The following is a 26554-nucleotide window of genomic DNA, read 5'->3' as shown; positions in this document are numbered from 1 at the left end:
CCATCATCATCATGATGGAGAGCATAGCAGTGTGCAGGCAGACATGGTACTGGTTACATCTTGGCTTACAGGCAACAGGAAGTTGACTGAACACTGGGCGACATCCTGAGCATCGGAAACCTCAAAGCCTGCTCCCAAAGTAACACACTTCCTCCAACAAGGCCATATCCACTCCAACAAAGCCACACCTCCTAATAGTGACACTCCCCCTTAGGTTATGGGGGCCAGTTACATTCAAATTATCACAGTGTAAGTCCCACTGATGAAAACCCGAGTTTCTTTGGCATTTGAATTACACCTTGTACTGCATTCTGAACTTATTTCTATCACCTCGTTTAATACTTAGAATACCACAGAAGGTAGATGCCCTTGTTAGAACAGCATCCCCTTGTTAGAACTAGGAACTTAGTGCTCAGAGAGCATAAATCTTGTTGCTTGTTGCGTGGACACAGCAGGCCTTTGGAGGCTAGTGCCTATCAGGGTCTTCCTGAGGGTTAGTTTTCCTTTTGTTACGGTGTATTGTATTCCAGCTTTTCCTCCATTTTACAGTGGGCTCTGAAAAACGTTTCTGAACCCTATACCTCAGCTAAGTGATTTCTGGAGAGTGGTTCTAACAGGAGGAAAATCCAGTTAATTCTTGACTTCAGTATTTTAAGTGACACTTAAAAATAATTTGGTCATCGGTCTGTCAGTGCTGTGAGTCCATTGACATCTTTCAACTGCAAGCCAACTGGTTCTGGCTAGGGCTTCTTCTTGATATTGGCGTAAGTTGTCTTCTTTTTGCAGGGAGGAACTGTGGGTAGTCTGTGCCCTTTTTGGGTTTGCTGAGCAACAATAATGTAGGCTTTAAGGTTTAACTGTCTCAGAATTTCCAGTGTATTGTATCACTAATAAATGAATTAGAATTAACCATTATAGGGCATCCATTTTTCTGGACATGGTGATTTCTCCAACTATCTTTTTGTTTTTGTTTTTTTGTTTTTTTTTCCCCTAGAAATGTTTAATCTGAGTCTTTGTGTATTAGAGAACAAAAAGGTATCAGAAGGAACTACAATGCTATCAGAAACCTTTGCACTGATCAAGATTTGAGTGCAGCTTTTGGTTGTCTCCGGGAATGGTTCTTGTATTCTTAGCACTTGATGCGGGATTTCCCACCCATTCACACTAAAAGGACACTAGAAGCCACGGTCATTAACAGTCATTTCCTAATAATGGCTTCTGCTGATGGCTTGTGACTGCCAGCTGTTGACAGGTCCCAGCTTTAATAACCTGTGTGCCCCTCTTCCTTCTGGTACGCCTCAGTTTCCATCTATTTCTTAGCTTGCTTTAGCTGAATTCTTTGGCATTTTTCCAGCATTAAATAAATACAGCTGGGTAGTGGGTAGCTAGGACACATAGACTGTTGTACTGCCTGTTCGTGAAAACCCCTAATATGGTGAAACGGTCCTCCAGGGAGACCTTTGGGACACTTGAGTAGAAGTGGCCATGTGCTCAGGTGTAGGTAGAGCGTGGCACAGGTGTGCTGCATATGTCCCCAACGGTGGGAGCCTGCCATTTTCACAGATGCCATGCTGCGCTCAGGCCTTGGCTGGCTCTCTTCTCTGTGGGATACTGTTTTCTTTTTGCAGAGACACAACACGAGGTTTGTCCTTATCACCTGGGAGCCAGGTGTTGGTGGCATTTCTTCTGTGTGTACTCACATCATCTAAGACAGTCCTCAGCTTTCCACCCAGGGAAACTGCCTTGCTAATGATGCCATTCATCACTTGAAGGACCCAGCTTTGTGGCCAGATGAAAACGTTGTCTGTAGTGAATGTTAGGAAATAGTGTAAGTCACTCCAGGCTTGAGGGAGAATTTGTAGATGCTGCTGACATTTCCTGGTAGGATACATATGTTCATAGGGAAGGGAGACAGGCCTCTGGGACTCCAGGATGCCATTTCTGACCTCTCTTTTGGCTGGGAGTAGTTGCTCTTTCAAATCTGTTGTCACAAACACATTTTTCATTCTTAAATGATCACATCAGTGGCACTCACGTGATAAGGACCATTGCATCTAGCTCCCAGCCTATAGCCAATAAGCTTCCTGGAAGCTCTGTCTGCTAGAGATTCTGGAGGCTAGCAGTCTAGCGTAACTCATGACCCTTTGACGAGGATCCAGGGCATAGTTTTGGGTGTTACAGGTGTCTGGTGAGAGGGCTGGAGCCACGGCTCTCCCAGGCATAGGGTTTCAAAGGCGTGACTGACATCTCTCTCCTGCTTTATCTTTCAGTTAATGACCAGCCACAGCGTCACTGCTGTGTGCTCTGGCTACTTCCTCCAGGGCTCTCGAGCCACACACACAGGTCGCTGTGGCTGCCAGCAGAGGTAACATGGCTTGTTGGCCTCAGTTAAGGTTGCTGCTGTGGAAGAACTTGACGTTCCGAAGACGACAAACAGTAAGCATGGGTTTCTCCATAGGGTTCTTGTTGCTTTCTCCATGGGGCTGGGCTGGGGGTTTGAGGAGCGGGGGGAGGGAGGGGGAGGGTGTACTCTTGGTTTTCACATGGTGGTTATGAATGAGTCTGGCACTTGTGGACACAGGACTGTGTGGTTATGATGTGGTCCCATGGCTTAACATGGCGAGGTGTTTAATCAGGCAGAACTATTAGCTTGGGTTTCTGTTAGTTCCTGGGCATGAGTTCTGACCTCTGCCCCCTGGCAGATAATGACCCCCGATCACCTGATTGTCTTTCTCTCTCTTTCTCTATTTTATTTATTTATTTATTTTTGGTTTTTCGAGACAGGGTTTCTCTGTGTAGTTTTGGTGCCTGTCCTGGATCTCGCTTTGTACATCAGGCTGGCCTTGAAGTCACAGAGATCCGTCTGGCTCTGCCTCCCAAGTGCTGGGATTAAAGGTGTGTGCCACCACAGCCTGGCATGATTGTCTCCTTTTACTGAAGTTCTGGTAGCTACCTGGAGCCACCCACAAGCACCCTGTGGGCCCCCATGTTTCTGTGAAGTGAGATAATGAAACAGCCTTAGAGATGTGCCTGGCGATCTCAGCATTAGGCTGGACTGCCTCCTTCAGCTTCGACAGCAGCCTGGAAGATTATAGTAACTGAGACTTGTGCTTCCTGTAGAGGTGTCTAAGCCACTCACTTCCCATGTGGGCCAACATTTCTTTGAGTACTCTGACAAGCCCGCCATTGCTTTGTGGCGGGTGAATGTCCTTTGTCCATGGAGGAATGTGAAGCTAGTAGGGCAAGGTGAGCTCCCTGAGGTCAGCCTTCCCTGTGGTGCCTTTATCTCCGACCATTCTTTCTGAGTCCTCTCGTCTAGCCCTCTTGGCTTAGCTACATGTCTGTTTCCTGTCTTGTACTTTTCTTGGACCCCCAGCCTGCATCCCCACTTGCCTATCTTAATGACGTTCAACCTGTCCATAACCAAAACAATCTTCTGAAACTCCAAGACCTATGGTGAACCTCAGTCAGTGATTCTGAAAGTAGAATATTCAGTGTCACTGGAAGTTCTTTTTTTAAGAGAACAAAGATACCAAGGTATCCTTTCGTGTACCAATGTTTTGATTATAAAGTGACTTAATTATGTAAGTAACAATAGATTTAAACCCTGATGAGAGAACCGTAGTTTCCCATATAGATTTACAAATCAAGTGCAAACAAAAATGAGAACAACAATGTTGCAATTCAAATTATCACCACAAGTGTAGTAAGAAAACTGGCTTTGTTTAGCTGAAATCCAAATTATGAGTTGCCACATGAACTATGGTGGTGGATGACGCAATGCTGGTCGTTTTGAGTTTGGCCAGTCTATATGACTTTGTGCTAATGATTTAATTCTTCATCAGTGTTACTGTTTGACTTCCCTTTAGTTCGATGCCATCAGGAGCCTGTTACAGTCGAACAGTTGCATAAATTAATACAAACCCAGGCTTTGACAGCTTGTGCCAGAACTTACGCTAAAATAAGTAAATCCACATAAGTGTACCAGAATTTGTTCAGACTATCATTGAAATTGGAAACACAGAAAATTTGAAGTCTTTATGGAGAACCCAAGCATAATCCTTCAAATGCTCACATGAACTCCCCCAGAGAGAAAGAGAGAGAGAGAGAGAGACTTTCAGTTTTAGAAAAGTTTTTGTTCAGCTTTTCATGTTACAAATGGGGAACTTGAACTCAAGGTCACTAGTGAGGGAACATGACTAGAATCTATATGTCTTCTCTTCTTTCTTAGTAATAATAGCAAAATATAATGCACATTACTATAGTAATACAATAAAAGAGCATAATTAGAAGATGCTTCTATGAGCTAGGCACGAAGCGTGTTATTTATTTATCTAGTGATTGCTGCAGGTTGACTCCAGGCCTTGCACAGGCTAGGCCAGAGCTCTACTGCTGAACGAACAGCCAACAGGGAGGGTTATTAGTTGTATTAGTTGTTCTTAAACACCATGAGGTCATGTTTCTTCTTATGGTACAGGTAGCAAATAGAGAGGTTGAGCAGTTTTCCAGAGGTCTGTACTGCTAGACTGCAGGTAGTTTGGCACCAGCAGTAGTATGTTAGGCCAACAGCTACTGTGTTAGACCGCCATTTATTTGTTTTTTTTTTTGAGACCAGGTTTCAGGTAGTCAGGCTGATCTAGAACTCACTATGTAGCCAAGACTGCCTTTGAACTCCTGATCCTTCTGGCTCTGCCTCCTGAGTGCTGAGATTACAGCAGGTGTGTGTGCACCACCATACCCAGCCTTCTATCACCTTTTAATGGTATCATTAAAACAAAAATTCTCTATCAACAAATCTTGCCATTTCTGACTCGTCTGTTGCCTGACTCCCACACCTTGCAGGTCCTAGGTCCTGATGTTCCTAAGTCAGTTCCGTTTGCTTTTATGCTTTGGCCCACATTCCCTGCCTTTCCTCAGCATGTCAACTTCCTGCCTGGTGGGAAATTGTCTCTGCCTTGATGTGTCCATTAGCGAGTCACAGAAAGAAGCATCACTTTAGCAGTGAAGAGTGGGCCTCGAGGGTAACCTGTTCCGAACATCAGACTTTACAGATAGAGAAACTGAGGCAAAGAGTGTGGAAGAGATCCTCAAGCTCCATCAAGCAGAAGCCGATCTGGGACCAGAGGCTGAGCCCTTCTTTCTTACTCCAGTTCTCAGAGGCTATTCTTCCCCTCTCCCAATCCTTCAAAGACAGCAGCACCCAGCTGAGGGAAGGAAGAAGTGGCAGGGAGTGGGTTTCTGTGCCCAGGCAAGAAGGAGTCAGGAGCACACTGTCCAGGAACACAAGATGCAGGGTAGGGTCATTACCCCTGAGCCAGTCTTTGCTGGATTTGAGCTTTTGGCTTCTTGCTCGGTGCTGTTTATACATTTAAAAATATTAGCATTAGAGAGATAGGCAGACTTAGTCTAAGGCAATTTAGGGAAGAGTTCTTGCTGAGGTAGGAAGTACGGACACAGTCCTCCACAGATGGCCTTTGTAATACACTACACCACTTCCTACCAGCCGTCTGAGTCATCTCCCTTCCCGATTTCTAAAGTAAATCCATTTTGAGGAGTCGGAAAGGAAAGCAGTTGATTTCAAGTCACAGATACTTAATGAGCAGAGCGGGTGCCAAGATCTGGCCTGCCTCTTGTACAGTCGATGGAGCCGGGGCTCCGATGGACGCAGGGTCAGTCCTGAAGGTAACACCGGAACCCATCTCCTGGTGTCCTTACAGGCCGAACCTCTTAAAGCAGCTTTTTCTTTATCCTCAGCAACGGCTGTATGTAGCTACTGTCCAGTCCACCTGGTTATGCTGTTTAGGGATGGAAACTGTGTGGGTCTTTTTGGTACCACTTTCTTAACTCACAGAATTAGAACCATCCTGCCCATTATGAAGGGGGTGGGGGAGGGTTAGAAGCCCTTGATAGCCTCAGTGCTTAGAAATTCATTGCGTGTTCCCCTGCTCCTGAGAGCATCTATATACATGGCCCAAAGCCCAGGACAGAGCCTGGCACTTATGGCATGCATAATAATAATTTGCCTGATGAGTGAGTGCTAAATGTATTTGCTGGTCTGTTATTTAAAAGTCTTGGAGCATCTAGGAGGGATAGAAAGATTATGTGAAAGTCTGGAGCTGAGCAGTGAACCTCAATACAATCCCAACTAAAGGTAGCTTCACCCTTGTGTCCTTGTTGCAGATGACTGTCATGGACCATCTCTGTCCTCTTATTGTGCAGACTCATGGGGTCCATCAACCAGAGTTAGTTTTCCGGTGTTTCTATTGAGCAAAGAATACATTGAATTGAGTTGCAAAAGGGTACAAAGCTCAGTTTGGGTCCAAAGTGCCCGGCAGCTTGTGTGGGCAACAGTTATTCTATGCAAACAGGGACAGGAAAGGGGGTGGACTTCAGGATATCAGGATCTTCCTTTGGCTTTGGGCTTGATCCAGAGGCCAAGGTCTTCATGAAACAGAGGGGACAAAGTGGGGCGACCAAATGGACTCTTGTTTTTGCCTTTTAAGAGAAATAGCGTACTCTAACTTTTAAATAACTTAGAGTACTACCATTGGGATAGTCAGGAATGAAAAGGAATAAACATGAAAACAATTAGAACTCCTCCATCCTGCGCAGCTCTTAGAGAAGTTCACAGAGTGTGTGGGAACTTCACTTCCCTTTCCTCTTTCCAGTGCCAAGGACATTTCTTCCCTGTCCTTAGTCCTGGCTCACGAACCACATCATGGTTCTTATCCCAGCTTGGCCAGCGATGTGCCTCAGTGGCTTTGGTCTTCTGTTCTATAAATGACATAAACTAGAACAAGTCACTGTTCACTGTTTTCACTTAGATAAATGTTTGCTGACCATCCATTACTTGTGGGATATCGTGACAGATATGTAGTGGTAAACTAGACAGGCTCCATATCTGTCCTCGTGGAGGTTAGAGTTTATTGAGGGAAGAGGATATGAAATGTACCAGCACACAACTGTCGTTGCAACATCCATGTTAGGAGTAAAGCAGTGAACTGTTGCACTCAGGCATTGAGTAGGCACTTCATTTAGAATGGGAGGTCATGGCTTTCAAGCCTAGAGCCCAAGAACGGAAGCAGCAATGTTAGCATGCGAAGATCAGGGGCTCAGACCTCAGAGGCACTTTATCCTGGGCGGAGAGACTGGGCAAGAATGTGTTTCTGGCTTAAGGAGCAGAAAGAAGCCAGAGACACTGGCTCACTGGAGGAGGACTGGCTGGAGATGAGTTGGGGGTAGACAGGGTCTAATCATACAGCTAAGGAAGACCAGTTGAGTGTAATTTTATATCTGAAAGGAGCCCCTCAGGAGGGCACAGCATGGCTAATCAGGCTCATCTTCTGGGTCTTCATGCTGAGGTAACTTGAGTGGTGGAAACACCAGGAGGCATTTGTCATTCTGTGCACAGACACCAGCTGCTGCTCCCTGTTCTTGTACTTAGCATTGCTTGAGTTACATGTTCTCCTATTTGTAAATAATCTTTATAGTGATGAGTTCTGATGTGTAGGCTGCACTTGGTAGCTTCGAAAGTACTTTTCTATCTATTATGCCTCCATTTTTACAATAATTCTGTGAAATCTGTTTCACAGATGAAGAAAGTACCATTGGTAAGTTAGTAAGAGGGACGTCGGACGTTCTGGTTGTCAGTCTATCATGAATTGATGCCATTGACCTCCCAGAGAGCTGCGTGTTCAGTCGACAGTGCAGGTCTGCAAGCTCACACCCTGTTGACAACGCTTAGTTTGCTCCTAGTGTTTGCTGTCTTGAAGGAATTCCTCTGAGGATTTTACGCATATAGCCTTTTCTTACTTTCGTGTTATAATCTCAGGAGTAGGAATACTGGGCCAAAGTGAAATGGCCCTTGACGTGTGTGACCAGATGTCCTTCCCAAGGATGGGACCAGTTTTAACAGTCATTATGAGGGTTCTGAGTGCTTTGCATCAGGCTTTAGAGTTCCAGGGAGATAAACTTGGTTTATAAATTGTCCTTCTCTCTGGCTTTGAACTGATTTGATTTTTAAGATTTTACTTCAGTTTTCTCACACATAATGGGAGTTTGTGGTATTAGGGACAGGTCTGAAGTTCATTCTGTATTTTCATATCACAACATGCCTATACACTTTGTTAGTTAATTCCTTTTCTACTTTTTTTGGAACACTCACAAAACCTTACCGGTGTAGGAGAATATTCTGGAGTCTTTCATTTGGTTATTTGACAAGTGTTTGTCACTGTGTAACTTTGCTTACTGCTGAGTAATTCCTCAAATACCTGACAAGAAGTGACCTGGAGAAGGAAGGGTTTATTTTGGCTCACAGTTTGAGGAAACAGCCCATCATAGCAGGGACAGAATCATAGTGAGAGCGCGAAACAGCTGGTCACTGTACATCTGCCCCGAGAAGCTGCAAGAGATGCGTGTGTTTTTCCTTTTTCATTCACTGTGGAACCCCAGTCATGGGGTGCTGCCCACCTTTAGAGTGGGTCTTTCCCTTGCTCACTTAAAACTTTCAGAAATAGCCTCTCAGGTACACTCAAAGGTGTGCCTCCGTGTGTGTTTCTAATCCAGTCAAGCTGACATGGGTAGTAACCATATAGTTACCTTGTTAATTTCCTCCGTGTTTCTAATGCAGTCAAGCTGACATGGGTAGTAACCATAGAGTTAGTTACCTGGTATTAACAGAGTACACAGTGCTCTCCTTAGATGAGCAGTCTGATGTCGGGGGGAACACGTCGTCCTACCTTCATTCTTAGCTTTTGAAAAATATTCTTTGGTGTTTTCATCTCTTTCTTTTTCTCATTCTATCTTACTACTGAAGTTCCCCAAAGAGCCCTAATCATTAAGTAAAATTGTGTTACATCTATAAATTAACCTGGTTAACTTGAATGCTACTAAGTGTTCTGATCAAGAAGCACAGCTTACCTGTTACTAATGTGAGTTCTCTAAAGATGTGTTGTTTTCTTCAGTGGAAGAATTACATATTTGGCATTAAATTAATACCTATGTTTTAAAAATCATTTTAAAGATTTATTTATTTGATACATATGTTTTGCCTTCATTGTGTATATGTGCCCCATGGAGTTCAGAAGAGGGTGTTCCACTCCCTGGAAGTGGAATTAGGGATGGTTGTGGGCCACATGTGGGTGCTGGAAACTGAATCCAGATCTTGTTCTGCAAGAGCATCAAGTGCTCTTAACTGCTGAGCCGTCTCTCCAGTCCCAAATAGTACTTTATGTTTTTTTTTTTTTTATTTGTTTATTTTGAGACCAGGTCTTTCTATGTACCTCTGGCTGTCCTGGAACATGATAGGTAGACCAGGCTGGCCTCGAACTCACAGAGATCCCCTTGCCTCTGTCTCCCAGAGTGCTGGGATTAAAGGAATGTAACATCACACCAGCCATTACCTAAAAGTTTTATTTTCTTTAGATGTATGCTCTTACTGTCAATGTTTTTTATTTGCTCCACATTGTATTCACTGTTTATTCAGTGGTTATTACAGGTGCATACATCACTGTTGTTAGAAGTCTTTCCCTTGGCTCTGATTAATTCACCACATTTTTAGTTCACTTTGGTTAATTCTGCCTTGTTTCCTAGCTTGGTGACCGTGCTGGAGACAGAAAGCGTGTCTTCTTCCCTCTGTCTTGGTGTCTTTCTCTTTGACTCTCTGTCTGTGCCCCATTGCAGTCTCAGGCATTTTCAGCTCAGTGGTGAGAAACAGTCACTTCTTTTTTCAAATACATTTTTTTTTGACGACTGTTATTCCGAAGATCTTTTCCCAGGGCCAAATTTTATTCCATTGATTTTTTTTTTTGTGTTCATTAAACACAGCCCTTGAACCACCCCAACCTTGAATTAATAAGGATAAATCTTGCATGTAAGAGCGCCACTGCTGTGTCCTTAGGCTAGGCAGCTAAATGCACTGATGCAGTGACTAGGCTGTGGTGTATTAGCTTCTGCAACCAAGAACAAAAGTTAAACAGGAATATCCAAATGAACACTGTGGTGTGTGCAGTTTGGCCCAGCCCTAAAGGAAAATGCAAAAGTGGTTTGGTGCTTATGAAATCTCCTGACGACAGCAGCCCTATTGAGCTAGGTTTACTGCATCTTTACAAGAAGCAATACTTGTTCCTTCCAAGTAGAGCAGCAACTCTCAACTGTGGACAAAAGCCTTCTCCCATCCTGGGACATTTGGTTGGCACAATCCTGAGTGTGCCTGTGCTGCTGGGATCTAGAGGTAGAGGGCAGAGGTGCTGCTAAACACAGCATAGTTTGTAGGAAACTGTCCTATAACAAGTGTCTGCCCTCAAAGCCAAAGGTACTGTTGTTGAGAAGTCCTACTGCAGAGGTGCCTGCTCCTGATCCCCAAGAAGGGAAGGACGGAGTGTGCTGTGGGGTTCCGCAGGGCAGCTGTGACTGTGGAGACTCACTTCTTGAAAACGACATTCCCCATCATTGTCACTCTGTGGAGGGAAGGTACGGGAGTTGGTGTACCCTCGAGAGATTTTGATAATTTTTCTGTAGGAGCCTCTAATGGTACCAGCAGAGTCTCTTTTCCTAAGCTGTTTTCCTTATGCTTAGGACAGATGGCATTCCTGAAGAAGTCAAGTTCAGTTTCTAGAGAGAGGGTATGTGGAAAAGAAAGACATGGAGAGTTCTGAGCTTGGGCGTGGGTTTGATGTTTAGAGACAAAAACACTTTTGAAGGTACAGGGTACAGAAACATAATTAAATTGTAACTTTCATGAGTTATATGATCTTGGTGGTGTGAATGTTGTGAGCAGTGTCTCTCATTCATACATTCATCATTCATTCATTCATTCATTCATTTATATTGGTGTCTCAGCTCAGCAGATACTCTGAAAGATCAGGAGTTCTCTACAGATTCTACATGGTGAGGGAAAAGGGCTACAGGAAATTGACGTGTATAGTGGCTAAGAGAAGAGGCCCTTAGGTTAGATTGGCTTTGAGTCTAAGCTCTCTCATATACCGGTACTCTTGGGCAATTGATTAATCAGCCCTAGTTTCCTCATATGTAAAGTGAGTACTACAGTAATAGTACTAATTTGGTTGTCTGACTATGAAATATATATATATATATACATATATATTAAATGCATATATGAAATATATAAAATTTAGATGAGTGTTGGCTATCATAATTGTCACGGTCTGTTTCCTTCATACCCTGTTCTGGTTGCACGCATTGGCTTCACCTCCTGAAAGTGATGTATAAGATTTCCTTTGTGCGCTTTGCTACCAGAACTGTGATCTGATTCATTCATTCTTCCAGTCGCCAACATAATCTGAGCACCTGCCACTTTGTAGGTCCTAAGAGTGAGGCTGCAGAGGTGTCCAGAATCACAAGGCTTGCTTTATTGGGTGGGTCAGTTCAGTGCCCTGCAGGGCTGGTCCGTGCTAGGCTCCACCTAAGGGCATGGGATGTTAGGTGTGTGTCTCCAGTGCAGCTCTGTGAGAGGCAGCCGAGCAGGTACTGCACAGATGTAGGCAGGGAGATTTGAGTTCCAGCAGCTCATAATTTGTCTGAACCTCTGTTCTTCACTTATAAATTAGTATCCTTGCAGCCTGTATGACAGGGTCACTGTGAACTAACTCCTGGGGACGAGAGGCACAAAAATCCCTAAGTGTGCTGTAGACGTCCAATATTAGCTGTAACTGTTATCCGTCTCCAGGGTGTGGGTTCATCTTGTGTCTATGGGACCTGTAGACCATTTTAGTGCATGCTGCAGAGGGGAGTTGTGTTGTTTCCTACTGGAGATGCCTGACAGGTCAGACAGAATTTTGTGTGACCTCTGAAATCAAGTACTGCTGGCCACTGGTTTCAGTTCTGCTCCTGACTAGTTCCTTGACGCGAGCTTCCTTAAAGGCTTTTCAGTGTAAAATGGAAACAGTAATGGTTCCAACTCCACAGTGACGTTCTGAGGATTAAAGGAAGTGAAGGCTATAAAGTGAGCCTGGTACATATTGGACTGTTCATAAATGATAGCTGCTATTTATCCTGGGGGCTCCAGAGCCTCAAGAGAAATGGCTGCTTGTCTACATTCTGTTTAATTTTTCAGGCCTCATTATTATCCCTTAATTTATTTGCAGTCATGCCATTTTTAAAAGCTTGATTTCTGTTTGCTAAGTAATATGTACGAGTGGTTTTATAAGCTGCAGGCTTAGAATGCAGCGTTTCTGCATCCTGTGTTCTTGGTTAGCGATATCTGTGTTTCATAAACATTGCTATAACGACCAAGAAATATACTGCCCACTAGATATGCAGTAATGTGATCATTTCCCCTTTGCCATACAATTAAGTTATTTATTTACAATATTTTATAGCTATAGCATTTCAGTGAATGAATATGTTCATGTATGCAGCTTTTTGAGTTTTGCTTTTTATTTTTTTAAGCTTTGCTTCTTCGGATGAATTCCCAGGAATATTACTTGGTCAAAGGGGATAAACATGCCTTTTGAATGCATATTGCCAAACTGCTTTCCCAGAAGGATCAACTGATTTTTGTTTTCATCTTTCTGATTTTACAAGCTTCAGTTCACTCTCTTACCCAATGAATGCTCACCACGTTTAGCTCTTACATGTTGCAGACTAACTGAGAAGACAGTAGCAGAGGGGGGACGCTCATATGTAAATACATTCCTGCTGTGCCAAGTGCTGCTAAGGACACAGAGTACCTGGGAACTCAGAGGGAGGGCTCCAGCCTCCCTGGTAGAGAAGTTGTTTTCAGTGTCCAGGGAGTCCAGGCTGGGTTCTCTGGTCATGCCTCCCCCGACTCCCAGCTTACTGAGGTATAGTTGCCAAATAAAAATTGTACAGGGTGATGATTTGCTGTCTCAAAGAGAAAGGACTGAATGTCATTTGCAAACTTGGAGGTTCTGTTGCTTCTGTGGGATTATTTACAGACATCGTTGTTCTTAGCGACCCATTTTCAGCATGATTCTTCCATGGTTCTTGCCTTTCTCTGTCCTGATGTGCTGTTTGTGTGAACTGCTCTTTATAGTTTGTGGTAGCAGGGGTTTGTTATGGAAAGTTAAAAGAACATAGGAAAGCATAAACATGGTTTTGTCCTGGAACATTTACAGCTATCATCTTGTTTCACTTCCTGAAGATTAAAAAATGAGCTTGGTATGAAGAAGCCATATCAAAGTTCTTAGAAAACTATAAGCTACTTATTTCAACTAGGGAAAAAAAAAACAGGGTAAAAAACAAAATGTCCCCAACACTCTGAAGTACCAGTCATCCTGAGAAGATTTACTTAGGGTCTCTTCATAGAAGGGGATATCAAGGGGCCATGACAAAGTATAGTTTAAATGAATGTATTCTACAATGAAAAGTGCTCCCAGTGAGATGTTAAGGGTGCAGTGTGCAAGCCAGTGATTGAAACAGATCATCTCCAGGGCTTGGGGAGATGTGACTGAGGAACTATTCGGGTTCCTGGGGGTGTGGGCACAGGAGAAGGGCTTCTTAGCTCAGGCTGAAGGTGTAATGGCTGAGCCTTGAAGACCAGGTAGAAAGGAGCCTGAAGAAGCAGGCAGGAATCATTTTTTCTGCCTTAAAGAAGACATAGGTACAGAATGGGATGTCACAGGGTGGGGTGGTCACGCACAGTTCAACGTAATTAAAGCTCAGAGTGAGGGAGAGGCGCAAGAAGTCAGTCAGTTGCTGAATTTCTCTGTGGATTTCTCAGCCCAATAGCAGTTGGCCACCATGTTGCCGTTTAAAAAAATCACTCTATTGTGTCTTATTTTCTATTCAGTGTCAGCTGTTACTGGAAGTGGCCTGGCCTCTCTTTATCTTCCTGATCCTGATCTCCGTCCGCCTGAGCTACCCGCCCTATGAACAACATGAGTGTGAGTATCTATGGATCATGCCTGAGATTCATTGATGGCCGGTGAAATGTAGGGAGTGAATGTGCCCTCAGCAGAACCTTTTCCAAAGATGCCATCTTCAGGAAAAACACCACAACTGGCTTGGGACAGAAAATCTGGGCTTTACATTTTTTTGGATAGGGCATGAACTCTGGAGATATTTGTAGTCCCAGTAAATGATGATGACGGTAATGATAATAATAGCTAACATCTGTTTCACACATTTTTAAATCATGATAATAAAATAACCTTAGTAAGAGTTCAGAAAGTGATGATTAAAAATCACCCTTAAGGCAGTGATTCCAATTGCTAGTATGTGGTTCCCAGTGGTCCTTTCATTTGCACTGTCTTTTAATCACGTGGTTGAAAATCATGGAACACATATTGGAACATATACTTTCTGAAGATTTAATAAAGTATGCGTATGTGTCTGTGTGCGGGTATGTGCACATGAATGCAGGTGCCTGAGGAGGCCGAAGGTGTCAGACCCTTGGAGCTAGAGTTACCGGCAGTTGTGAGCCATCTGATGTGAGTTATGGGAACCCCACTCAGGTCCTCTGCAAGAGTACCTCTCCAGCTCCTAGAGCATACATTGCCTTTGTGTATAACATCTCAGTTTGACTAACATGGTTGGATTTCATTTGGTTCTTGACAGTCTTGTATAATAGACTTTATTATCATTTGCTTTAGTTTCTTGGTAACTAAATTGAGAGTCATGCACCTAGAATGACTTGTCCGAAGTCACAAACATATCTAGTAGAGGTGGAATAGAATTCAGGTCATCTGGCTCTCACTCAGGTGTTTTGATGACAGCTTTGACAGTGAGCATTGAAATACAGTAATGACTAGAAACGTGGTTGTATGGGTGTGGCTCCTGGCTTTAGTGTTCTCTAAGTGTGTCACCATGAGCAAGTGATTTTAGCTTGTCTGTAAAGGTGAACAGTGACATCGAACAGCTCTTGCCCTGTTGTTGCCTCAGTTACCATTTTACAGTCGGGCCGTGCTGGGTGGATGGATGGAACAACACTCTAGAAAGTCCCAAATCTCAAGCATTTGTGTAGGAGTTGTGGCTGGGACCAAAGGCTTTCTGTCCCCCACACCTTTCTTACCACTCACCAGCTCCAGCACGGAAGCCACAACTACCTTCTGATTGGTTTCTTCGTCTCCTTCCCAGCTCTTACAAAGCATGTAACTTTCACATTCAGCAGGCACTTTCATACTAGTTTGCTAGTAGACATTCTATAGATTCAGGTTACACCCACATGCCTCGAGTACGTTCCTGTGGACATGACTTTTTTATTTCATCCGTTGGAATAGCAGAGCAGAAAGCTAAGGTGAAGCTTGCAGCTATGTTTGCACTCTGGAACAAAGGACTAGTGTGAAATTCTTCCCGAAAATCTTTGTAGTTCAAGTCAGAGTCATCAAGGTCCTAAGGACTCCTCTGGCTCCTTGGTGTCCATTAGGTTATTTGACTGACATCCTGGACACCAATGTCTAATCCTCATCCTGTTCTTATTTGCACATAAGATGGGGTCCAGCAGACGAGGAAGGGTCTTTGCTGAAATGCCTTCCCCATCTCTGCCTTTGACCTGCACTACCCTGTGCTGGTATCTCTGCAATTTGAAAGAGGCGAATCCTGTGGTCCTTGGAGTATGATTTGGTTGGGTTACATAAGTCACCACTGAATGAGGAGCAGCAGCTCATTAGGCAAGGGGCCTTGTTTGGTTTTCCTTGAACTGTTAACAGGGAGATAAAGAGATTAGCTGAGTAAATGTTCAACAGGCCAGAGTCCCTACAGAGACTGGCCATAGGGATCAGATCTTGTCACATCTCCCATGTTGCCTCTTTAAAAAGATTGAAAAGTTCCCAGGACTGATCTGTAAAGTGAGGCACAGCTTGGCCTTTGTTCTACTTCTGGGGAGCCTCTATTAACATATTTACGTGAAAATAGACCGGTGAAGGAGGAAGGTGGGCACTGTGAGATGGAAAGAGTGTTCTGAATGGACGGTAGCAAAGGAGTACTGTTGTAAGTGAGCTGCAATGGCTCAGAAGTACTGATTGGACCAGTCATGAGCTTTTGCCTTTTGCTGGGCACTCTGGGAAAGTGTTCAGCCTTCTAAGACAGCCTGGGCTACAGAGTGAAACCTTGTCTCTTAAAAACAAAAATGAAACCCCAAGATGCTTTGCCGATAAGAGCTCATGTAACACCACATGCGTGTCGGTCAGCATTTTACAGGTGAGAAGGAAAGGCTTTGGAGATTGACTGGACTGTGCCTCGTACATGGCAGGGACTGGGTGTAAATCTCAGTTGGTTTGACTCCAAAGTCTATGACAATACAAGCTAGTCACCACCTGGAGCCATGGTTCTTAGTGCTTGCCAAGTCTTCAGATAACACCGAGAATATGATGAGAGCCGGAGACAAGACCTGTTTGTCCCAACATGAACAGGCTTCTGGATTAAGAACCCCTGACCGAGAGCACATTTATCTTGATTCACATAGGCAACACTTGTAGATCCTTGCCACAAACCTTCCCGAGCCTTTGAAGGCTCTGATCTCACCCAGACATGCCTAGTCATTGTTTGTAAGGAACTACTAGATGTAGGAAAAAGAAGTGAGCTTGAGCTGGGATCATGGTGATGAAGCTTCTACCCAAAGCCATGTGCAACGCTAAGTTTTTTATCAGCTGCAGTGTGAGGGACCTGCATTAGGTCACTGCCGAGGCCCTTCTGTGTCTCTTAGAGATGAGGCTCGCGGTGGAGATTCAGCAAATGGTGACCAAGCACTTGCTGCTTGCCAAGCACTTTGTGTCCATGGTCTGATGTACCCCGTTTATTACTTTGCCAAGGTTGGTGTCACGAGTCCCCATCTACAGACAATGCCAAATAGAACCATTGTCACCATTATTTGGTGTCAGACTCTTAACTCAGGGCCAGTCACTTCAGAGGAGGCCGGTCTTCCGGGACATGGTGAATGAGACAGATGTCAGAAGGACTGTGTCAAAAATCACTTCAAAGAACTAATGTTTTCCCTGTATTTTCTTCTCGATTTCAACAGGCCACTTCCCAAATAAAGCCATGCCTTCTGCAGGAACCCTTCCGTGGGTACAGGGGATTATCTGTAATGCCAACAACCCTTGCTTCCGTTATCCGACTCCCGGTGAGGCTCCCGGTGTTGTTGGAAACTTTAACAAGTCCATGTAAGTACCAGATCAGGTTTTCTTACCCAAACTTGTCAGTTAATACTTATCCTTCCCCTCTTGGAGAGGTTTGCATGAGAAGTCTACAGAATGAAGGAAGGGGGAATTGCCACCAGGATTTAAGACTGTGGGATTTAAGAGTCATTGCAATTATTATGGCCCAAAGTTGTGTACTCAGAGTCGATGCCTCTGGGAGACAACAGCAAGCTCACTCCATCTGATCTACTCTGAACATTGACTGTACCTTTGACATGGCCGGTTCTAGAAGCCTGGGTCACCGCGCTGGAAGGGTCTGGGCTCCCCAGCAGCTTAGAGGCCCGGCCAGGAGAATTGTGTCCTCAGCTCCGCTCTCAGGTCACTGCTCTGACGTCTGAGATGACTGCAGTGGCACTGCTGTTTACAGGTCTTTCTCTCCCTGTGCAGGAGTTGCCGGAGAGCGTGATGCTGCTTTCTTAGTATCTGTGTTCCCGGCTCTCAGCTCAGATGCTGTGTGTGATACGCATCTGCCAGATGAGATGGTGATCCCTCAGATGTGCAGAGTCAGAGTTAGAATGGGTCAGGGACTGTAGGATGTGCTGCAGGAGATATGGTGCTGTAGTTGGCACAGGCAGGGCCACATTTATAATGTCCATGGAGAGGTTGGGGAGCTTTTGTGGGCCCTTTCAGACATAACAAAAATATTAAAATGTATTGGTGTGCAGATGCATATAATCAAGGGCAAATTCATTACTGTGCATGTATTCATATTTGTTTTTAATTCATATTTGTAATCAATGAAAACGTTTTCATGGACCATTAAGCATATTTTGGCTATAGGCACTAGGTTTATTGTGGGCAATAGGTAGCCGTGTGTGTGTGTGTGTGTGTGTGTGTGTGTGTGTGTGTGTGTGCGCGCGCGCGCGCGCGCACACGCGCGCGCGCACTGGCTTTGGTGGGTAAACTGGGCCTAGACACATGGATGAACACTTGAGGCTGAAATAATGGCTAGGTAGGAGGGGCAGCCAGGCTAGAGAGAGAGGCAGCTGGCCTAACCAGGTCTTTTCGACATTTTCTTGTTCCCTTTATAGTGTGTCTCGCCTGTTCTCAGATGCTCGGAGGCTTCTTTTATACAGCCAAAAGGACACCAGCATTAAGGACATACACAAGGTCCTAAGAACGTTACGACAGATCAAGCATTCCAACCCAAGTAAGCAAAACTCTCTTCCTGTTCATGCATCTCGAAGGGGACATTTCCCTGTCCGTGCGTCCTGGGCTTGTTCTCAAGCTTGCCCTAGAACGGTTTCTTTTTCAGTGGCTGGGTGGTTGGTCTCCTCTGAAGGAAGCATTGGCAACCAAACTTGAAAAGCTGCTTGCTATAGATGGTGGCTGTGGGGACACAGATCCCTGACAGGAAAGGCCCAGGCTTGCTGTGAAGGCCAGAGGGGCACAGATGGCTGCCAAGGGCATTTTTGAGCTGCCCGTAGGATTTCTGTGGATAGACAGATTTATAGATGAGGCGTTTCTGTGTATGTGAGAGCAGTTAGAGTTCTAACTGCTAGGTATGGGTAAATAAAAGTTAGGCATATTTCTTTTTTTTGGGGAGGGGGCAATTATTTCTAAAGGGGGAACTCGTTCTTCTTCCTCGGAACTAGCCATTTGGATTAGTCTTGACAGGCATTTGAATTCTGATCTTGAAACAGTGAAGTCTTTACCTCAGATTTGCTAAGTGCCCAGGCCGTGAGTTCCTGGCATGCCTCTGAGAATGTGTCTGAGGAACATACAGTTTGCTGACCATGACATTGGCTGCAGAAGCGCCGCAGCCTGTCAAGGGGGCGGGGGCAGTGTTTGATGTCATGGTGCAGGTCAGACTGGTGTGCACAGTGAGGACTGAGAAGCAACCCGGGAGCCTTCAGGAAGCTAGTCTTGTCACCATGTGCTGCTGTCCTGACCTACGTCAGTGATGAAGTACTCCTCCCATCCTGGGCCAACAGTGGCCACTGCTCCGAGAAAGTCCTTTTTACCCACTTTGACATTTGAGGAGGGAGTGGATTGGTCTAGCCTTTCTTGAGAGGCCTCCCTCCCAGTTTGTGATCCATTTGGCATGAGAAGAAATGGTGTAAAATGTTAGCGTTTAGATGGATTGGGTGGGAGCTCGTTCGTGAGGATGCACAACTGTGGTTTCCTTGGGTAGCAGAAGAGGTGTTTGGGGTTCTGGAGAGCTCAGAAGTGACCTGTGCATGGTGCCTTTCCAGAGGACCCAAGTTCAGTTCCCAGCCACCACCTTGGGTGGCTCACAACTGCCTATAACTCCAGCTCCAGGGAGTCTGATGGTTTCAGGCCTCTGAGAGCATTGCACTCACATGCACCCCACCCCCCCACCTCCACATACACACCAAAAAAGTTTTTAAAAAGAGGCGTTGCTGTAGGGGACTCCTCCATAACAGGGAGGGCCAGAGGTGATTGCAGTGGCACAGAGTGGGTGTGTGGCATCAGTAGAGAGAGAGGTGTGGGCATGCTCTGGTCCCTGAGTCACCTGTGAGGCACTTGCAGCTGGTCTGTTCCTGGCTGTGCAGTCAGATTGTCTTGAGTTCTCTTTTCTGTCATGGAGGCCTCTGGTCAAGGCCAGGCTTTTCTGTCATGGAGGGCCCTTGTCAGGTTGTCTTGCAGCAGAACTGGGTTATTTCTTCTACCTCCAGGAGACGGTGCATCGTAGAGGAAAAGTGCCGGTGTGCATTACTGTGTGACTTTGTGAATAACCCGTGGTCCCTTGGGGGTTATCTCTTCTTATCGAAAAATGGGTACAGTAAGAAACCCATCCAGGGTTAAAACAGTATTTGATACCTAAGAAACATTTAAGGAATACGAACCATGATTATTTTCCTAAAAATTACTTTTAGATTTATTTATTTTGTTCTATGTGTATGGGTGTTTTGCTTGCATGTTCGTATGTACATCATGTGTGTCCCTGATGTGCATGAGACCAGAAGAGAGCATCAGAGTCCCTGGAACTGGAGTTAAGGTGGTGAGCTGCCATGTGGGTGCTGGGACTAGAACCTGGGCCCTCTGTAAGAACATCCAGTGCTCGTAACCACTGAATCATCTCTCTAGCCTTGCTATGATTATTTATTTTTAAGCCTGGACAGCTCAGACAAAACATTTAACATGTCTGAGACTTAATTTCCTGAGTTATTTATAATAATATTACATTATTATGTACAGTACAATGATATACTATTATATCAGTAATACAGTAATACCTAAGATGCAAAGTCTAACACAAGGTCTGGCCCATAGTAGGTGCTTTAGAAACAGAAGCTAGTGCTGTCCTCACATGACATTGTTGCATTTCTGACCATCGGACCTTGTTCGTCTGCCTCTTCATGTGTGAGGCTGGCAGCATGGACGGGCGGAATTTCCAGTTCTTAGTGAAGGCTGCCTAGAAAGGGGGGTCTTCTTCTTTTAACAGCTGGTGTTGTGAAGCAGGATGGGCAAAGAAACCAAGAGTGTGTGCGCAGCTCTTGAGAAGGAAGCTGGTTTCCAGTTTTCAGTGCCCCTTTTGCCCGGCAGCTAGTTTGGTTTGGTTTTAATCGGTGGTCCTGTGCTGCGGATGAGACCCAGGAACTCGCACACGCTAGGCAGGCACTGAACCACTGAGCTACATCTCCAGCCCCAGCTGGTCCCTGGATTTCTGTCATTTTTCTTCGTTTATCCTGCAGCAGAAAGCCAGGCCACAGTTACAGAGGAAGCGCAGAGGACTGCTGCTTCCTTCTCTAGGAAGTGGTAGCCTTCTGCCGATTTTTGAAAAACACGCTATTGGAACCTTTTGCTGATTTTGAAAAACACCCCACTGGTCTGAACTGGAGGCTGGGAATGTCACTGTTGTTCCCTACCAAGATACCTGTAGCATCCTTCTATTTCCGCTTCTCATGAGGTAGCTAATCTTGGGTGTTGATAGCTCGAACTGTCGGGAAGTATTTGCCACCATGCTGTACCTTGGGGGGAATCGGTCTAGTTCTGAGACCTTTGACCGTCTGAGGACAGTTCTTGTGTCTCTTCCTGGATTCTTTCCTTTTTCTCATCTCAGTGGCCTCCAGCCCTCTTATGCAATGCTTTCCTCCTGACTTCTGCCTCTGACGGTTGCATCTCAGGGTGTTTGTGTCATTCCCAAAGTTGACCAGAAGTTACAAAAGGGTTTTAGCGTAGAGGAGAAAGGGACTTTTGCTTGTTTGAGTGCCGTATTTCTGTCTGTGCAGTCTGAGATTGCATGAGGCTTTTGATGTGCTTGTCATCCTGTTGACTCATCGTCCATGTGCAGCCAACTCAAACTGCAGGTCTTACGAATACGCAGAACTGCAAGTAACTTCTTCTCTTTCCCCTAATTCTACCCCTGGCTTTCCGAGCCGAAGGGAACATGTCCATCTCTTCTAATATACATCATTAAATCCCCTCTCCTTCCTTATCTTACTCTAACCACCTCAGATCCCGATTCTGCTATGATTATATAGCTGCTGCTTGTTGCTAGGGGTTCAGTGACTCTCCTTCGGTGTTCCAGACAGTGATCACCATGAGAACAAGGCTTGAGGCTGCGATTGGTCCCTCAGAGACTGCCTACTCCTTAGGATCTTAGAGCTACTTGCCTGTGTGGTCATTGCTGGAACCACTGGGTCCTGCTTTGGAATCCATTTGGAGAATTCATCTTGTTCCTTCCCCAGTGTACCTCTGCTAAAGCCATTGGCCTGTCCACAGGGACTCTGTAGATACAGGAGTCTACTCAGATACTCTTGTCTAGTCTCAGAGTGTCCCGGGCTACAACATTGGTTTGTTTAGAAACTGTTTAGTTCGTGTGTAGATACATGGGGCAGGCTGCTTCTGTTAGTCAACTCTGTGCCAACCATGCTTTTGTAGGTGCTGAGATGGCAGGGGCGGGGGCAGTGGGGGTCGGTCTTCCTAGAAGGAATCTGATCCTCAAAGTGGAGGTGACTCCTTCAAGTTTATACAGTCATGGGAGTGACATCCTAGGAATGAAGCACAGCCAACCCCAGCTCCCCTATTCAAGTCTTTCTCCAGAGTACCATCTCATACTGTTTTAGTGTTGTTCCAACTTTAAAAGTTAAGTCACGGATACCTCCTCTATTTATCACTGAATCCATCCTAATGAGAAGTCCAAGGATGAAGCCTTACAGGTCTGCCTCACCCCGTTTTGATATTGCTGGAACATTTTGGTCACTTTATTGGTTCTTCTCTAAGCCAGAGTATAACCAGCAGGTTGAGTGGTGGCTGAATCAGTTTGGGGGAGATCATTCTGTCTTTGCTATTGTGATCACAGCTCAAAGGCAGTATCAACATTGGCTAAAGTCCCAGAAACCCCAGAAAAAGTGACATGTCAAGATTCTAACCCTGTGACATGTAAACTTGGAAGGACATTGCTTTGAGTTTTGTGTGGTATTTGAGATGATTTCTGATACTACAGCAATGACAACTTCTTTCTGACCCACGTCGAGTTGCGGTTTCATGAGTATGATTGCTCAAGTGGCTGTTAAGAAAGAGAAGATGAAGTTAAGGAAGGCATTGTTTCATGTGGCTGTGGTGAAATCCTGGAGAGCAGTTGGTAAATGACAGAAGGTTGGAAGATGCTGGTGTAGGAGAAAAAGGCTTGAGGCTGTGTGGAGACCGTTTGGGTCACGCTCGCTCTCAGGTTCTCGCTCTCCTTAACTGTTAACTTTGGGTCACTTTTGATTCTTCCTGGCCCTCTACTTATTAGAAACTGGACACTAGCTACCCCGTGGATCACTGAGCATTCAGTGATGTGATTCCTGTGGGTTTCCAACAGGGAACATGAGCACAGGGCCGACACGCAGTGAGTCAGAAATACTTCCCTTGTGTTCCAGGGAGTTTGACATTTGCCGACTTGTGCACCTTTTCTGGGCCTTAAGTTTTGTTGTCTAATGTAGCAGGAATCTTAACAGTTCTTATTAATAAAATCAAACCCGAGGCCAGTTATTGGGGTCAATGCTGGTAGATCAGAGAGACAGAACAAGCCACAGCTAACCTCACCTGGCCAACTTCTCAGCTGGTCTTGTTTCCTCAGACTGGAAGCTTCTGTGTCCTCATATCCCAATGGCTCTCAGCTGAACTGCTGCTAGAAGCCTGAATGCTTAACCAGCCAAATGCTTCTAGATTCTGGTCCTCACGCCTTATTTACCTTTCTGCTTTCTACCACCACTCCCTGAGATTAAAGGCTCGCTTTCTGGGATTAAAGGCGTGTGTTACCATGCCTAGCTGTTTCCAATGTGGCCTTAAACTCAGTGATCCCAGATGAATTTCTGCCTCTAGAATGCTAGGATTAAAGGCGTGTGCTACCATGTGTGCCTAACCTCTATGTTTAATGTTGTAGCTTTTCTGTTCTCTGACCCCAGATAAGTTTATTAGGAGACACAATATTTTGGGGAACACAATACCGCCACAGTCTAACACTTGAGATTTGGTTAAGGGACTTGAAGAGGCTTCATCTTAGAGTCTGGGTTGGCCCGTGGATGGTGATACCTGTGTGACAGTGGTGGTGTGGTCACTAGGCTGTAGCCTGTTCAGGGCGGGATTAGGCCATGTTGGTGGTTCTGCTCCGAGCAGCAACACGTTAGTGATGCATGGGAGCCCTGAGTGTGTCTCCAGAGGATGAAATGAGAGCAACTCTAACACCTGCCCTTTCTCCTCACGTGACACTGTCCACTCAAGTGAAACTGCCCTGGACGACATCAAAGCCAGCGCAGGCCACTGTAGAACCACTTCCCTTGTGTGAACCAGGCCCCAAAGGAAGTCAGTCTTGATTTTCTTTCACGAAGTCTACCTCCCGCAACTTCACTGGAAGGGCTAACCTGAGTCTGGGGGTATAACATGTTCTGGAAAGGTAGATTCTCACTTCCATGGAGGGCCCTCTTAGGGGGGCCTTAGCAGTGTGCTTACTCCCAGGTATGTTTTTGTAAAATCTGCAAAGGTTCGAGTCTTAAAAAAAATGTAGCCCCTGCCCCTGCCCAGTAGGAAGGCCCTCCCTGCCCTCGGCCTCCTCTCTGGCCCTGTCTGTCCTTCAGCCTCACTTACGGCACCTGCTTCTCTTGGCCCCGGGCTCGGGCTCGGTGCCTCTGGCCTTTTCTCCAGGGAAAGTGAGAGGAGCCCCAGCGAAGCTTGTTGCCGGCAGTGAGGACAGGGTTAGGGAATAAGGTGACCGGCCTTTTGCTGCTGCTGGTGTCGTCGCTGCTTCCCTTTCTGGCTTTTAGCTCCTCAAGATGCTTTGCGTAGTGACCGTGAACGAACACCGCTCAAAGCCGCTTCCCACCGAGCTTGTCTCCTCCGGTGTCTGCCTTTTCCCAATGCCTGCTCCTTGTCCCCTCCACCATAGATGCAAGTTCCTGTGACAAGTCAGGGCTTCCTACTGGGCATGGAATCGTGCAGTGCTTATTTATGCAGGGGGCAGAGGCTTGTGGCCTTTCCAGGGGAGACCATCCTCACAGCCTAAGAACCGACCCCCCACCCCCCGCCCCCAAACATACATATGAAACACACATACCACTTTACCACAGTTAGCTCAAGCCCTTGTTCAGGGAATTCGCTGCGGACTCCTGTCATCTCACCATTACTTATGTTGATCTAGGGACAGTTCCCCTGTTTGGCTTGTATGGGTTCTGTAGTGGTTCTGCATTCTTTACAACTGTGTATGACCCAAGTGGTGTGGCTAGGGCTATCAGTTCTGTGGTGTGGCTGGATGCCACATAGCTGATCTCTTGTGTGCATGGGACTCAGCCAAGATCCTAGCTCTTAGCCCTTAGCTCTCTAGGTGTCTGGCCCTGTCCCAATTTATAGCCACACTGGCATGCTTTAAGTATAGAAGTCCAGAGGGTACTTTGGGGACCACAGAAGACTATTTTCTGGTCCTTTGTGTTTGCTCCAGGAAAGGCAGCAGGGACAGCTGAGGGGTGACCTCAAAGCTCTACCTGTGTGTGCATGTGCTTCATGGTCCCTGGGAGTGACACTCTCCATGAGAACTGTGCTCTTCCAAGTCGGGCACTAGCCACCCCACTGGGCTGTCTGCTGTGGCCGTACATTTTCTTCAGCTTCCAGTGATGAAGACAATAGCTCACAACCCCTCCTCCTGCCCTATCTCTGATTCAGGGGCTTTTCAGATGCAGAAAGCCCTGAAGCTCCTCGAAACTTTTGCCAGCAAAGAACCAGGGTGCCTATTGCGCATGTTGGCACTGGACTGGAGATGTCTCCATGTTATGGAGGTTGAGACTGGAGGAGATCCAGGGCAGTGCCGGGCATGTCATCATCCTGAGTGAAGTCTGCTTGTCTCTGTCCCTTCAGTTACATATCATGTTGAGGTAATAGCATGCCCTTTTTCATCCTATTCAAAATACAGGGCTGGTTCGGCCTTTCCAATGTGGCTTGGATCAATGTGTCTGTGCATTTTTATCTGCAAGCTGTGCTGGACTTTGCTTAGGGAAAATGGCCATACTGTCTTTGCCTGTCTGGTGATCCTGACAAGACCTGAGAGGAATCTTTGATTCTGAGTTAATCTTTACAAGTCAAAAAGAGCTGAGCTCCGGGGGGCAGAATGGTTGTAGGGACATGGCAAGGAAGTTGGCTGAGGCAAGGATTTAAGGACAGGCCTTGATGAACAGTGAACAACTTTTAAAAAACCCCTGAATCGGACAGTCAGAATAATTGAGTTCAAATCCTGCCTCTGCTGCCTCTACCACCCTGTGCCTTGCTTTCCCCAAATGGGCTAACAATAGCACCTCCTCAGGGATGGTATAGCAATGAAATGAACCAGTGAGTACAAGGCATTTCCATACTGACCTAATACACAGTAGGTAGCAGACCTCTTCTTTTGTCTGCTGTGTTTTCACAGTTATCACGGGAGGTAGGGCATTTCTCTTTGCCTGTGCACATGAAGTTCAGAGAGGCTGAGTACCTTGCCTGAGAAACCACAGTTGGCGACAGGTGACAAGACTAGACTTTCAGTCTTTCGAACTTTGTTGCTGTCACATTCTAGAGAGAGCTGCCCTGGATACCTGTAAGGCCCCTGCAGTCCCTGCACAGGCACAGACAGGGTGGGATGAGAAAGGATAAGAAGGCTGCTGAGATACGTGCCAGATTCCTGCACTTCCAAGCTTCATATGCAGCAGGCACCAGGGGACTTTTTCCCGAGGCCTATCTCTGAAGACCATCTTGTGACTCATAGCTACTTCTCCTTTTTCGCCTGAAGTTCTGCCTTCTGTTTCACTGGGGCAGTTGCTCAAGTTGGGTTTAAAGCCCCAAATGTCTGGCTTTCTGCCCTCATGCCTGACATGTGCATGTCAACTTATTGGGAGATCTGATGACATGTGTCAGCATGTCATCAAAATGGAAAGCCTGTAAAATCTTTGGGGGATTGTGATTCATGTCCTGTGTGGGCTTGTCTAAAGTGTTGATTTGAGGCTTTAGAGTTCCACAGTTTGAAA

The 26554-nt window shown here is 45.7% G+C and overlaps 1 protein-coding gene across 1 annotated transcript in view; it reads left to right on the top strand.

Moving 5' to 3' along the window:
• Abca1 (ATP binding cassette subfamily A member 1) overlaps positions 1–26554 on the top strand; it is a 121729-nt gene that overhangs the window by 14507 nt on the left and 80668 nt on the right. The window contains exons 2-5 of the mRNA XM_059254355.1: positions 2271–2436; positions 13772–13865; positions 16940–17081; positions 18149–18267. Coding sequence (XP_059110338.1) covers positions 2371–2436; positions 13772–13865; positions 16940–17081; positions 18149–18267 — 421 coding nt within the window. The 5' untranslated portion in view covers positions 2271–2370. The remainder of the gene's footprint in view (positions 1–2270; positions 2437–13771; positions 13866–16939; positions 17082–18148; positions 18268–26554) is intronic.

The sequence above is a fragment of the Peromyscus eremicus genome, chromosome 2 (assembly GCF_949786415.1).
Source record: "Peromyscus eremicus chromosome 2, PerEre_H2_v1, whole genome shotgun sequence".
NCBI classification, from domain to species: domain Eukaryota; kingdom Metazoa; phylum Chordata; class Mammalia; order Rodentia; family Cricetidae; genus Peromyscus; species Peromyscus eremicus.
Note: the sequence above shows the minus strand (reverse complement) of the source record. Positions and strands in the feature narration are given on the sequence as shown.